At 47.7% G+C, this 14,418-nt stretch overlaps 2 protein-coding genes and 1 non-coding gene across 5 annotated transcripts in view; 1 reads left to right on the top strand and 2 right to left on the bottom strand.

Moving 5' to 3' along the window:
* Ube2r2 (ubiquitin conjugating enzyme E2 R2) overlaps positions 1 to 2,064 on the top strand; it is a 56,193-nt gene extending 54,129 nt beyond the window's left edge. The window contains exon 5 of the mRNA XM_027403355.1: positions 1,040 to 2,064. Within this exon, the coding sequence (XP_027259156.1) occupies positions 1,040 to 1,259 (220 nt within the window). The 3' untranslated portion in view covers positions 1,260 to 2,064. The remainder of the gene's footprint in view (positions 1 to 1,039) is intronic.
* Positions 2,065 to 4,745: 2,681 nt separating this feature from the next.
* Positions 4,746 to 14,418, bottom strand: part of Ubap2 (ubiquitin associated protein 2) — an 86,431-nt gene continuing 76,758 nt past the window's right edge. For all 3 annotated transcript variants that reach the window (XM_027403353.2, XM_035439924.1, XM_027403354.2), the window contains exons 18-29: positions 12,125 to 12,305; positions 11,335 to 11,404; positions 9,986 to 10,157; positions 9,718 to 9,809; positions 9,354 to 9,401; positions 7,110 to 7,188; positions 6,756 to 6,961; positions 6,389 to 6,488; positions 6,191 to 6,298; positions 6,005 to 6,072; positions 5,725 to 5,916; positions 4,746 to 5,637 (exon numbers count right to left, since the gene is read on the bottom strand). In XM_027403353.2, the coding sequence (XP_027259154.1) occupies positions 5,542 to 5,637; positions 5,725 to 5,916; positions 6,005 to 6,072; positions 6,191 to 6,298; positions 6,389 to 6,488; positions 6,756 to 6,961; positions 7,110 to 7,188; positions 9,354 to 9,401; positions 9,718 to 9,809; positions 9,986 to 10,157; positions 11,335 to 11,404; positions 12,125 to 12,305 (1,412 nt within the window). In that variant the 3' untranslated portion in view covers positions 4,746 to 5,541. The remainder of the gene's footprint in view (positions 5,638 to 5,724; positions 5,917 to 6,004; positions 6,073 to 6,190; positions 6,299 to 6,388; positions 6,489 to 6,755; positions 6,962 to 7,109; positions 7,189 to 9,353; positions 9,402 to 9,717; positions 9,810 to 9,985; positions 10,158 to 11,334; positions 11,405 to 12,124; positions 12,306 to 14,418) is intronic.
* Positions 12,880 to 12,956, bottom strand: LOC113834477. The gene has a single exon (XR_003482984.1). It is a non-coding gene; the product is annotated as a small nucleolar RNA SNORD121A (small nucleolar RNA).

Raw genomic sequence — 14,418 nt, 5'->3', positions numbered from 1 at the left:
CTTGAACACAGAGATCTAGACTCTGCCTCCCCAGCACGGGGAGTACTGTGTGCATTGCTGTGTCCTGCTTGTTTTTAGTGGTCAGCCACTGAGGTGAATGTGTATGTCAAGAATTGAAGGTAATTAATGTAAATGGTAAAGACCTATAGAAGCTACAGTGGAAACACCCGTGTGCGAGGCCTGCAGCAGACTTCAGTTTCAGGAAGTGGTGGTCTTGTGTTTTCAATTTTTCCAACCCCCCTCACCCATCCTGATGACTTTGGGTTTTGTACTTTTGGAAAGAAACTATCCTACACTTAATAATCAACATTTGCTGCACATCCGTTAATCTGCCATGCCATCACTAGGTAATGGAAGACTGAGGCGGGCATGGCGTCCACTCTCATGTGAAGTTCACATTCTGATAGGAAGTGGATTGTGTGAAGGTGTGATTGCCAGAAGTGCTTGTCCAGCTTGTGAATCCCTAGATTTGATTCCCAACACTTAGTAACATGGGGGAGTAATCAGCTTCATGCATTCAAGCTACTAAAAATATGCTGGGCCTCTAGCTCAGTGGTAGAACGTTTGCGCCAAGCCCTGGGTTTGATTTCTGGCACTCCTTCAAGCCTGACCCTGAGTTCAGAAACCACTTAAAAGGCCAGTAGTGCATAATATGCACCTGTAATCCCTGAGCCCTTAGCAGGAGATGGGCGGCTAAGACAGAATTTTCAAATGCTGTAGGTTAGCTAACCTGATCCATGCAGCAGTGAACAAGGCTGAAGTGTTAATTAAACAAGGGCCCTTCATGTTGATACCACGTTGAGAGTCCTGGTGTGGTGTAGGCTTAGGCTGTGTGTTTGGAAAGTGAGTGATGAGAATCTTGATTAAGGTCAGTTACAAGTCTGTCTTCAAAACAGGGCTAAGTCAAGTATGATGGCTTGTGCTCACATTCCCAGCATGAGGAGACTTAAGGGCAAGAATTAGAGTTGAAAGTCAGTGTGGGTTAGTGAAACCCTCACAAAACAGACTTCCACAAACATTTTGTTATCCCGTTCTTCAGGAAACAGGTCTCGGCCACTAAGGCTGAAGCAGAGAAGGATGGAGTGAAGGTCCCCACAACCCTGGCAGAATACTGCATCAAAACTAAAGTGCCTTCCAATGACAACAGCTCAGATTTGCTTTATGACGACTTGTATGACGACGACATTGATGATGAAGATGAGGAGGAAGAAGATGCCGACTGTTATGATGATGATGATTCTGGGAATGAGGAGTCGTGACATGTTCCTTCAGTACCCTGTACTGCCCTGACGTCTCAGGCCAAAGGGAGGGAGCAAGTGGGGATCTATGGTGGCCCCTCAGTGAAAACTTACTCATGGGGTGGGGAAACACACACAGCTCCTGCTGACTCCCCTGCGGATCTCAGTTTGCTCCTTTTTATGGACTTTTACTGGAGAGAAAGTAACCCCCACAGAATGTCTGAATTCTCGCATTCTTCACCCTTCCATCACTGTATTGATTCTTTTAAAACAGACACCACCGCCCTTCAAACTCCCACCTCACTTCATCTCTGCAGAATGTTCACAGCAAAACACGTTTGTCTGTTTTTAGATTCTTGAAGAATTAGTCTGTTTAAGACATCAATGTGTTTAAAGCTGGGAACCCACTGGGAGTCCACAAGTGCTGCATATATTGGGTAGCAAAAGGAAATGGGGGGAAAAAACACAAAACCAAAAAAACAAAAAACAAAAAAAAACAAAACAAAAAAAACCCACAAAACAAACTTTAAAAAAAAAAAAAAAAGCCAATTTGCCAAGGTTTAGCTGCTCCTTCCATTAGTGCGTGTGCATTTGTTCAGCCCCGTGGTGGTGAATTTGTTTCTTTCCCTTCCTGAGGCTGGGATGCGGTGGGCATCAGGGACTTCCTTCCTCTTGCTAAGCCTGATGAATGTGCTGCTTCTGCCTCTATGACATCATCCCAACATGGAGGCTACAGCTACTCTGAGGAGAGAAATCAGATTTTGTTTTTTGGAATCGATTGGGATCTAAAGCCTGAAATAAATATTCATACTTTACATAGAACTGAGCACTCGGTTGCTATTTATTTTAAAGGTAGGGTAACTTTTTTCTACCAGAAAGTGGGGCAAGTGGGGGGGAGTGGAGGTTAGTGTGTGTGGATTTTAATTATGAAAACAAAAAATTAAAGTTATACCAGCTTTGGTTGTTGCTGTGGGGAAGAGTGAAAATTACTTGTGGCCACTGTCGGGAGAGGAAACATCTCAGATACTCTCACCTGAGGGTTATTTTTGTTTATTCAGTATTAATCCTAGGTGCATGTGTTAAGATTTTGGTTTTCGTTGAGCTGCTTATACTGGTAGTGATAATTTTGGATGTGTGTGACTTGGGACTGGTTGTTTTCCCTCATTGGATATGATCTGGACATCTTTCTCTTCTCAGTGTACTTCGGCCGTGGAGTGCAAGCAGGAATTGTTCCTGGAGCTTCCCCTGGCTTCTGTTTTGTCAGGGCCTCTGTTGACTGCAGGCATTTCCAGTCCAGGCAGTTGTTTCCCTGGACCTCAGTCACATGTTACTCCAGGCAAGACTGAGCTCCTAAACCTCCACCATCTAGGGACTTCAGCAGTGCTATGAAGTAAACCAGTTTTCAGAAGGATAGGTTATTAAGATCCTTGTGTGCCAGTGTCACTCCTTCTTATCTTCAGACAGGAATTGGGGAGGATGGATCCTCCACTGTTGAGTAGGTGGCCCTTCCTCCCATGGTTCCTCCTCCTTCCTTTCTGATCTCAGGGTTTTCATTCACTCTTCAAACACTCCTGAATGAATGCCATTTCCCAGCAGTTCTCTGGCCTCTAAAGTTTAGTCTGGTCCTGAAATTAATCTCCTCAGGGCCAGGGCTGTACCCAAGTCTAGTGATTCAGAAACACAGCTGCTGTGCTGTGCTGTGTAGGACAGTTGTAAAAACTCCCAGAGTTCCCTTCAGTGCTCCCAGATAGCCTACAAACCTGGAGCCAAAGCCTTTCATAGCGCTGATACCCCTGTCCCCACGGCCCCTGAAAGTTTACAGCTAGTAGTTTGGTCTAAACAAGCCTTTCATGAAAACATCGCCTCACTCCTGGGCATGCTAGGCACCTTGGAATTGTTGGAAGTGCCCTGCTGGCCTGTGTGGCATGGTGGCCCCTCAGCCTTTGTTGACATTACTGAAGGCTAGCTTTGCATTTGATGGGAGGGCAGGCAGTTCAAAGGCTATACTGACTGGCTGGCAGGCAGACACTGGCAGTTAGACTGAGTGACAAGTTAGTGGTCAGTCTTTGGTCCCTCAGAACATGTCCTGTGGAAAACTTCTTGAGTGTATTTTTTCACTTTTGGGGGTAGATGGAGGTCTCCGCAGCAGGTAGAACTTTGGGTATAGGTGGTTATTTGGCATGAAAAGAACAAGATTTTTTTAGTCTAATCAAGGCCTCACTGAATGAATGCTCCTTACTTCCATGTACCCTGAGGCTGTGGGGAGAAAGTGTGTAGTATCATGATTCTCTTGTTGCTTCTCAGTCTCCTCACTTCTCTTATCATTCCAGAATTCTATGAGCCTCGCTCTACTTTTGTAGTCCCTTCTTTCCTCCTTCCTGGCCATTATATGCTAGTTCCCTTATGTTTGGTCCTGTCCATTGGAAGGGAAATGCATAGCTCTCTTGGAAAATTACCCTCCCTCCTGCCCTGATACACAAGGTTTACATTTACAACTAAAAAGATTCAGATGCAATTTTCAACTGAAACCAGCAGACACACCTGACTTTAATAGTTTTCTTAGCTAAAATTATAGATGGTTTTTCAGTTTTAACTTATGAGAAAAAAGTTTATCCAATGCATTTTGTGTTGACTTCCCCTTAGTGATTTATTTTGTCTTTTTCTGCCCACCTGTCTACTAATAAAAATGTGAAATAAAATACACCTGTATTGCTATTGGGTGATCCCCTCCCACCCACCTCCCTTAAAAAATATATCTCACTGTCACCAGTTAAAATGTTAAAACCATTACTTGGGCTCCACCGACCTTTTCGTAGAAGCTACCTTCTGTAGTCAAGGCCACTTGTTGCTATCCATGGGCAAACACTTTGTGTTCGTTGTCATTAAGAATCGCAGAGAACATGGCAGGCAGCACATATTCAGTCCCCTCATTCATGAGTTGGAGAACAAGGACGGACGTGACTGTGTGACTGACAGCACCCTAAGCTACAGGTGTGTTATGACCAGCCACGCTCTCCTCATGACAGCAGAGGTTGCCCGTCATTGTGACCCTCAAACCCTCCAATCCCATGGGAACAGATGTGGCCTGCTTCAACAGTGCACTAACCCCACTTCTGCCTGGGTCCTGGGACTACATGGGCACCCTCCCCTCCCCACCCACCCCACAATGAGCTGTGACACTCACTTCAGGATACCAGGCATTGCCTGACACAGCCTGTGACAGTCAGTGAAAGCAAAGGTTCTGGCACTTGGCTTCCCTCTGTATCATAGTCAGTTGGGGTTTGGACAGCACTCACTACCCTGGCACTCCTGCTCTCTGGACTATATAAAGGTGGCCCCTGGTCCCAAGTTTTACTGAGAGGTGGTCAGAAAAGCCACACTAGCTTTCATAGGTACAGCCTAGGCCCTGAAGAGAAAGGTTAAAAGAAGATGGCGGTTCAAATGGCCATCCCTGTGAGGTCTGTTACTCTCCCAAGCCATCCTTAGTTACAGTACACAGAGACCCAGCATGCTCTCAAGAACTTTATTAGGTGGAGTTTGGGTGAGAGAAAACCCTGAAGCAGTTGCCCACCTGGTTTGGGACAACTGGTATAGAGGAGCCTTTGTTTGGAGACAGGCTTTCACTGAGATGGAAGCAGATCTTTGATTTCTTTCTAAGGGAGCTGACGGGCTGAACATCTCTGAGACCCAGTTCAGATTCTTCTTTAAATGGTTGGTCAAAGGCAAGCCCCTAGGGCAGGACCAGACCAAAAGCAGAAGGCCCTGCTGTGCAGGCATCATCTCTGCTATTCCCAGCTGAAGATTTGTTAGAAGGGGGACCATGACAAATGACAAAAGGATCAGTTTCTCAACAAGTATGAAGTAATTACAGAAGGAAGAAACAATATTTCACAGGGAGCGAGATAAAGAAAAGTCGTGATTCTTCATTGGTACCTGACCCCAGTCCCCAAACCACCATCCCTTTAGTGGCACACCAGACAGCTCCTGAGCTGGGAGCCACGTGGAAGGCCTAGAGGCAGAAGGGGTGGGGAGGGGTGGACTTGGCTACAGTGAGGATGTCCAGATGGGGACAGCACACTTGTATGCTGCCCAGTAGCCACACCCCAGTCCCTCCAGGCTTCTATCACATTTACAAATACATACATAAATACATTACATACAACAGTGGGTCTGGGAGGCAGGCTTCCCACAGAGGCTCAGCTGACAGTTATGTCTCAGAATTCTAGGAAAGGGCACCGGGCTCCCAGAAATGTGCTCCACGTGTTCTCTCCTGCACAAGAGCCCACCCTCTTGTTTTCAGGGTCTAGTTTGTCCAGTACGGAGAGTTGCCATAGGTGGGTTTGGAGGCTTGAGTCTTGGGCTGCAGGGAGCTGGGCTGGTTGCGCTGAGCAGAGCCACTCTGAGGAGGAAGAGGAGAAAAGGCTATAATGGCTGGCACACAACCCCAGGCCCAGGGCAGGCAGGCTGCCTCCATCCCTGCGCTCACCGGGCTGTCCTGTGGAAGGTGGTGGTGTAGCAGCTGGGCGTGGGGCTGCTGGTGGGCAGGCATGAGATGCAGGAACGGTGCGGGCGCATAACCAGGGGCTGCTCCAGGGGCCAGGGGCCCAGTGGAGCCCAAGGCAGAGGGCAGGCTGAAAGGTGGGGGTGTCCCTGCGTGAAATCCCTGCTTGTCAAACGTCTGTAGGGCAAAGATGACAATGAGAAGGCCAGGCTGAACTGATGTCTCCCCACTCCCCAACTACCTGCCCACCTTTGTATACCCTCACCTGTGTCTTGTTATAGACAGAACCAGTCATATCCGGTAGGCCAGTGGTGCCTGAAGACACTGATACTCCTAGGACAAAAAACAGTTGTTCCCCACAGCATTCAGTGCCAGTTCCAAAGACTGGCAGGGTAGCCCTGCCTCAGAGTCAGATAGGAGACAACTATTACAGGTGAGGACCTGACACTACCTTTGCCAGGCCCAGATCCAGCTGACTTGTTTGGTGCCTGTGATGATCCACCATAGCCACCCTTGGTGTAGTCTCCTGCCGCTGTCCCCTGGGTCAAATCATCATAACCTAGCATGGCAGGGTACAAGAAAGAGGCATGTGTTGGCTAAGCAAGTCTGTCCTACCCTGTGCCCCTCAGTGCAGGGGGTATGCCCTTACCTGTGCTGTAAGTGTGTTGCCCATAGCCACTGGCCTGCTGAAAAGGGGTAGGGGGAGTGTTGAGGGTCACACCATGCTGCTTGGCCGAGGTTGGCGGGACCTAGTGGGACAAGCAGGTGAGGTTTGAGTGTGTCAGAATAAGGCAAAGAGGAGATCAGGCAGCCTCAGACAAAACCAAGTCACAACCAAGAGAATCAGTCTTTTCATGAATGCAATCCATTAGGGATCTGAAGGCAGCTGGGGAATGGACTCTGACCCCTGAGCAATCCTGAAGGCCAGATGTAACTGACAGACGCTGGAAAATATGTCCAGGGTTTCAACCTTTGAGGAAGCCACAGCCCAGGGAGCACCCTGCAGAAATACTCACAAACATAGTGGGCCCATACTGGAAGGCACTGGGCACGCCTGTGTAATAGGGGAGGCCAGTATAGCTGTAGCCAGGTGGCAGAGCAGGATTCAAAAAGGGCTGCTGTGCCGTGTGGTGGGTCTGAGATTGGCTCTGCTGTGCCTGAGCTGGTGTCGTTGGAGGTGCAGGGGATGCAGAGTCTCCTCGGCCAAACTTTGTGATATCACCTAGAAGAACCAGGATGGCTGTTACAAACACGAACAGGAACTGCCAGCTCAGGACTCATACCTTCAAGCACCTCAGCCTTTCTGGCCTCCAATTGCTAGCTCCAGGCCAGCCCATCTCTTCCCACTCTTGCCCACTGAGCAAACTAACCTGAATACGGATTATTAGCTAAACTCCCATCTCGGCTGGCAAGGGCTGTGGGTGCTGCAAAGGGAATTCCATAGTAATCCTAGAAAAGACCAAGGAGATTCACTGAGCAAATCATCTGTCCCACCCTCACAGAGAGCAGACCCAGCTGGCAGAACAAGCATGGGCACTCCGGGTGATGCCACACTCAGTGTGACCATGGTGGGCAGCTGTACCAGAGAGCTCCAATGTGACAATACCCTCGGTGTGCAACTCAGAGCCCCCGTTTCAACTGACAAGGTATGGACAGACTGCAAATCTTAATGCTTGCATCAGACAGAGCCAATCTCACACCTATCTTTACAACACATATGGAGACTTGGTAAACAGTACAGATCAAACCAACTTGACTGCTCTCTACTGTGAGACTAAGTGAAGAGCCACTGGAAACGTAGAAGGGGCAGGAAGCAGAGCCAGGTACAGGACCTCAGGTCTAGGTCCTAACTAGCCTAGTCTCTCCCAATTCATTTAGCCCTGGCAACAATGACACTGCACAGAGCTACAAAAAGTAAAAAGGGGTTATACTTTATGGATGACGAAATCCTGCCCTGGCCCCTACTACCCAGGATTCTGAGCTGCCCTAGTTCTGAGTCCAAGCCAGACAGGAGCATCTCAGCTGGGAGTGGCACTGGAACCCTTTGGCTGCAAGTCTTGGTAAACACCAGGAAAACATGGAATTCTCAGCCAGAATTCCAAGAGGCACAGAAAACTGCAAAGAGCTTGCAGAAACCCAAATGGAGACTGGGGGGAGGAAACCCAGAAGGGAGTACCCTTTCACATAAAACAAGGAAATCCAAGAAAGGCTGGAATATGCTCCAAGGAAAAATTTAAAGCTGTTTCTACTGTGAGCTCACTGCAGATGTCCTCTAAGACAAAACTTTTAAAAAGAAAAAGGGCTGGAGAGATGGCTCAAAGGTTAAGAGAACTGGCTGCTTTTGCAGTAACCCACATGGCAGTTCACAACTGCCACCAGTTCCAGAGATCTGATGTCCTCTTCCACCCTATGGGCACCAGGCACATATATGGTGCACCTACATACATGCAGGCGAAACACGCATACACAGGAAATTAAAAAATGGAGACCCATGGGTGTGCGTGGAGAGCCAAGAAGAACACCTAACACAGGATAAAGCCATCTGTTGAGTGTCATCAGGCCACACTTGGATTCTACCCAGGAACTTCTTCCAAGTCCTATTAGACCCAGCAGCAGGTCCTCAGGCAGCCTCTGGCTCTGAAAAGGACTTCAACAGATGGAGAGGAGATGACCCTCCAGCTGTTCACTCTGGGTGGCCTGGCCAGCAACCATGTGACAGGGGTGTGTGTAGAGAAGGAGTGAGCCTGGAGGAAGAACAGGCAGCCCCATGCTTGGGTTGAGGTCTACATTCTGTGTCTGTCACTGACTGATGCTCTACAAAACACCAGGCTGAGACTGGCTAACCAGAGGGTAATCCTGCTTCATGAGGAGTGGGCCACTCCGGTTCTCTGCTCAACACTGGCTCTCCTATAAGACCCATCATTTTATCCCTAGACTCAGGGTCAGAACAGACAACCCTGGCTGAAAGTAAGGCAATGACACCAGGGACAGCGTTCTTCTAAATAAAGGTGAAAGGCTAAACCCATATGACAGTTTAATAAAGTCAGTCAAGCCCCGCCCCTCATTCTCCTACAGAGAGAAGAGCATGAGAGCAGTCATGAGGGCAGCCATTGGCCACTACAGCCCAAAGAAACACCAGTGCCCTGAGATGAAGACTGCATTATATTTCCAAGTACAACTCTCATGACTGTGTGATAGTTGTTTCTTCTGAGACAGGATCTCAACATATAGCCTAAGTTGGTCTAACTCAAGTTTAGCCTCTCAAATGCTGGGATTACAGGAACGGACCTCCATGTTCAGCTATTTTTAGTTTTCTTAAAAAAGAAGAAAATATAAAAAAAAGGAGCAGGAAAATAAGGGACTACATTTGGTACAGGACATGGTTCACATGTGCTCGTGGTCTAAAGTCTCTCAAATTCTCCTGGGGATGAGCACTGCTCCCTATATGTCTGCCTCCCCTCCCCCAGGTCAAACCATGCATATCACCACCAGACACAGCTTCTCAGTGGTAGTGTGGGAGAGTCCCATAGCTGGGGTCCAGAAGGCCAACTGTGGTGGCAGTCGAGCAGGTTAAGGAGCAGCGCTGAGAGTCTGGGCTGCCATTTTGTACTCACCATTGGCAGCCTCGACTGCAGCATCTGGAGCTCATCATATCCATAGATCTGCAGGAGAGTCACAGGTACATTAGAGACCACACACACCAAAGCTCATCATATCCATAGATCTTCAGGAGAGTCACAGATACATTAGAGACCACACACACCAAAGCAGACACACTGAGGAATGGGACTTGGGTCAGGCGCTACAGATCATGTCTACATAGAGTCTAGAAGGAGGAAGACACATTGGGTATTAGGTGGACAGAGACAGGGAGATGAGCTGCCTCAGGTGGGCAGCCCTGTCCTAACTCACAACCCCTTACCAAGTCCTGCAATGTACCAGGCCCTGAGGCAATCAGGAGTTCTACTATGTGCTCACCGGGTAAGCAGGAAGCAGTCCTCCAGGGCCCACGAGGTACTGATTATGTAGCAGAGGAGGCACCCCCTGAGGCAGGTTTGGGGGTGCTTTGCCTATAAAGAGGAAAAACCAAACACAAGAGATTACCCACTTCACTGTGAGGCAGCTCAGCTGCTTGGAGGTGGAGGTGGAGGTGGAGGTGGAGGTGGAGGTGGAGGTGGAGGTACAGGTCTGGAACAGGTCTGGAAGTTTACGTTGAGGAGATAGGTAAGGGACTTGGCGCACATACCTGAGGTCACCAACGCTGTGGCCCGGGTACTGTTGCTGGGCACACTCACTGTGGTCCCACCCAGACACAGACTGCTCCCAGGCAAGACGACCCCCGTGGATGGGGCACTTGGGGCAGAGGTTGCAGCTGTTGAGAAGGTGGCTGAGGATGGGGTGCTCTCCACACTGGCATGCTGGCAAAACAAAAGCCAATACATGTGGATTTGATAGCAAGAAAGACGGAGCTGGGACAGCTAGAAAGAACTCCTACAGCTCACCAGGCAGTGAGCCATGCCATTGCTCAGCGGCTGTAAGATGAGTGAGATGCCCTGTCTTAGGGTCAGTGCAGCCTCTAGCTGTACGGCCAGATTCAGCCACCATGACTTACCGTCCAGACTACTAAAGCTGGGCTGGAGGCTGGTCATGATAACACACATCTTCAGAGACAGAAGCAAGGGGATCTTTGGGAGTTCCATGGACTGTCTCAAACAGAAACCCCAGTGGTTAAGAGCGCACATAGCTCTTCTAGAGGGGGAGTGTCTCTGCCAATATCCCACTACCACTACACAGCACCCATATCAGAGGGCCCACAACCAACTGTCATGTCAACTCCAGGGGATCCAACACCCTTTCCTAGACTCTATGGTTCCTGCAGTCACACACAGACACAGACACAAACAGTTGCACATACATAAATAAGAAGAAAGGAACTTTAGATGGTGGTTCAGTAATTAAAAGCTTGCAGAGGACCTAGATTTGGTCCCTAGCACACACCTGGTATCTCAAAATCATGCATAGCTATAAAGCGAGAATATCTGAAACCCTCTTCCTGACTTGTGTGGGCAACAGGGAAAAACACAGTGCACATCCATAAATGTGAGTGAACATAAATGTGGGCTGACATCTCCACTTTGAATCTCCACTAGCCTAGATTTCTTGACCTTCTAAAAACATCTTTTCTCACACTGTCTCTTAGCAGGCAATTTGGTATGAAGGTCAATCAAAGTGGACACCTAATCACCACCATTAGTAAAGTCCTAATGACATCAACACAAAAGAATGCAATTTAGTTGTATCTTTTTTTTAGGCCACAAGGCAGGACAGTGAGACCCGGGAAACAGAAACAAACCTATTCTTCAATAACAACAACAACAAAAAATTGTGAAATAAAAAAAGGGCAAGAAACAAAACTGTCCCTGCAGGGAAAAGAGCACCCTAAGTCCTTGAAGCAAGCACAGCCCCGACATCTGTGTGAGGAAAAAGCACACAAGGTCTAAGGCAATGAACCAGGAGACTCTGGGTCATCTCAGATCAAAATTAACCAACTCATGGGAGATCTGGGTATACAGTGCAGGAAGTGTGGGCACTTACAGTGTGGGGCGTGCTTGTGGGGCGCGCTGTATGTGGAGAGGACAAGCTGTTCTGGTGGCTGGAGAGAGAACTAGAAGATAAAAAGGAGTACCACATGTCAGCAAGTTTGTTCCTGGAAGTCTGACTTACCTGGTTTAACAGGCTATAATCAAGGTCAATCCAATCACTGACGATGCCCCTAGAATCATGTGACAAAGTCATCCTGTTGGTCAAAAATGGTCTACAGGGCCATACACCATGACATCTGATACATCCTGGCTTCAACAAGTTATAACCATTTTGGCTATAAAAAGAATAAAACCAGGATTGCATAGCTGGAGAGCTCAGAAGACTGAGAGTCAAGAGAGTTTCTATTTAGCCCACACCTAAGAGTCCAGCTTAAATTCTCATCAGATCCAGAGTTCAAATCAACCAACCACGTTTGTTCTGAGTTCTACCAGGAAGCATGGGGAACAAGCTAACTCCCTTTCCTTTATCCTATCCCAGTAGTCTATCTCTGGAATCAGGACAGACGTTAAGGCAGACACACATTCAAGTGGTACAGGGCAAAAACTAAGGACAAGCAAGTCCTTAAGTATCTGCTTATGTTCTCACTGCTTCTCAGCAGACCTCAGGCTCTGCAGCAGAAACATTAGACGCAGTTAGGATTTTCGTATCTACTGATGCTGGGATGTGACCAGGCCAAAGTCTAAACAAGTGTAGCACAACCAAAGTCTATATGACACTTCTCATCTGATAGGAGCCCTACAAGTCTCCATCCCCTTTCTTATTCTCACTGTCACCCACGTACCTGCTAAGCTGAGAAAGGGCATTGCTGGACAGGTCACCAGACTGGGACAAGGAGGGCAAAGTGGCAGTGTGCTGGGATGAAGAGGGCAGAAGTGCAGTGCAGGAGGTGGTGTTGGGTAGGGAGCCCACAGATGGGAGGGCTGGAGGATCTGTCGTCTTTGGAGCTGGAACAGATGAAGTAGCTGCAAGAAACATATCTCTTTAGCCTCAGAAGCAACCCTTGGTACTGGAGACATATTCGGTATCTGGTCACATTCAGATATGCTATATGACATGTAACATTTTCCTAGGATAGAGCCTAAGCATGTCACCAGGCAGCTCCACTTCTTGCAGACAGGACTATATAACCACGTGTGACACCCAAACAAACTGTCATGATGTGGACATATTTCTCCCATTTTCTGACACGTGGCACCAGCACCCAGAAAAGACAAGACGGGCCAAAGCAGACGTGTATGTAGTGAGACAAATATCCCTTACAAAGCACAGCTTGAGGGAGGGAAGAGCTGAGAGAGAAGAAAGACCTCCTCAGAGCATTTCCATCCACTTGAAGCCAGTAAAGGTCCAGGCTGCCAGAGTGCACTGGAACTTCAGGGGAAATGTGGAAATCTGTTCATGAACTGCAGTAAGAATTCACACCAACATCTGCTTGCAGATGCACAGCGGAAACTTCCTTGGTATATGTTTCAAAAAGTTAATCACAGAGCACAGATACAAGTCTTTGTGTCAGAGATGTCACAGATAAAACTGATGACCGTGGAAAAGACTCAGCTTGATTGTCATCCGCACATAAGTCAGATATGTGCTTGGAAACACATCATCGTCTCTTCCCTCCTGCAGAGCTCCCTGAGAGGAAGCACTCCACTCTAACAAGAAGAGTTGACAGTGGGCAGGGGGCAGGCTGGCCTGCAGCTTGGCCAACTTGGTTTCTTTCTGAGACAGAGACTCATGTAGCACAGGCCAACCTTGAACTCCTAATCCTTCTGCCACCACCTCTTGAATGCTGGAATTGAAGCATTCACACATACCACCACACTGATGACCTTTTGATTCTCATGCCTTCCAGCACTCCTGATTGCATGTGGTCCTAGAGACTGAACTCAGAGCTATATATAGGCTAGGTAGGCAGTCTATTGACCGAGCTAATATTAAATATTTTACTGTTGGTTGCTAGAACGATAGTGAGTGTGGGGACATAAATTAGACATAGGACTGTAGAGGCTATAAATAGTGTAATGGGTATTTTAATTCATATTTGTGAGAGGGAAGTAATATCAATGAGTAAAAACAAAGGGAATACTGAAGTTGTTAGGATATTAATTATTGGGCTAAGGAGTATGAGTTGGATTGTATGGAAGAGCAGCACTCTGTGTGGGAAATGGAGGAGTAGGCTTTAATTTTTCCCAGTTGGGTCTAGTTGAAGCCATTTCAGCCTCTAATATGATATGATAGGATAGTGAAAAAGATGATTAGGTTATCTTTGAGTAATATGTAAGTGTGGAATAGAATTAATAATGGGGTGTAGTTTTTGTTTTTTCTTTTTGAGTCTTTTTTGTTTGTTTTGGTTTTGTAAGAGGACTGTGGTTATGGGTTTGTCAGGCAGTGGTGGCACACAACTTTAGTCTTGGCACTTGGGAGGCAGAGGCAAGGCTCTCTGGGTTCCAGGACAGCCAGGGCTACACAGAGAAACCCTGACTTGAAAATCAAAAAGGACAACCAGTTTGGAGTGAAATACCTTGTGTTACATAGGGAAATTAGGAGAGGAATGGTGCCAATCCTTGCATAATTGCTAGGAAACTAAAGGATAGGGTTGGGGGAGGTGGGTTTGCAGTGAATTCACACTCCTAAGACTTTTAAAGTCTGGTTCTGTTTTTTTTTTCCCCAAGACAGGGTTTCTCTGTGTAGCTCTGGGAGCCTGTCCTAGTACTCGCTCTCTACACCAGGCTGGCCTCGAACTCACAGAGATCTGCCGGCCTTTCTCTGCCTCCCAAGCTCTGGATTAAAGATGTGCGTCACCAACACCCAGCTAGTGTCTGATTCTGAAAATGAAGTTGGTTCTGAAAGAAACTGGATGAAGACTCTGGTGAAGCATCTCACCCCAAATTAAGATGCTATATATAGGTCACTTCCACAGCCTAAGGGTGACTTCACAAAAGACTCCCAGAGAATGTTCCCTTAGAAAAGGAGCAGGAAGGGAGAGTGAGAATGGCTCAAGACGGTAGCTTCCTACATGCACACTGAGATCCCCAGATAACTTCACATCTTAGTAACTGGAAAGTCAGCCTGGGATACACA

The sequence above is a fragment of the Cricetulus griseus genome, chromosome 2 (assembly GCF_003668045.3).
Source record: "Cricetulus griseus strain 17A/GY chromosome 2, alternate assembly CriGri-PICRH-1.0, whole genome shotgun sequence".
Classification (NCBI taxonomy): Eukaryota; Metazoa; Chordata; class Mammalia; order Rodentia; family Cricetidae; genus Cricetulus; species Cricetulus griseus.
Note: the sequence above shows the minus strand (reverse complement) of the source record. Positions and strands in the feature narration are given on the sequence as shown.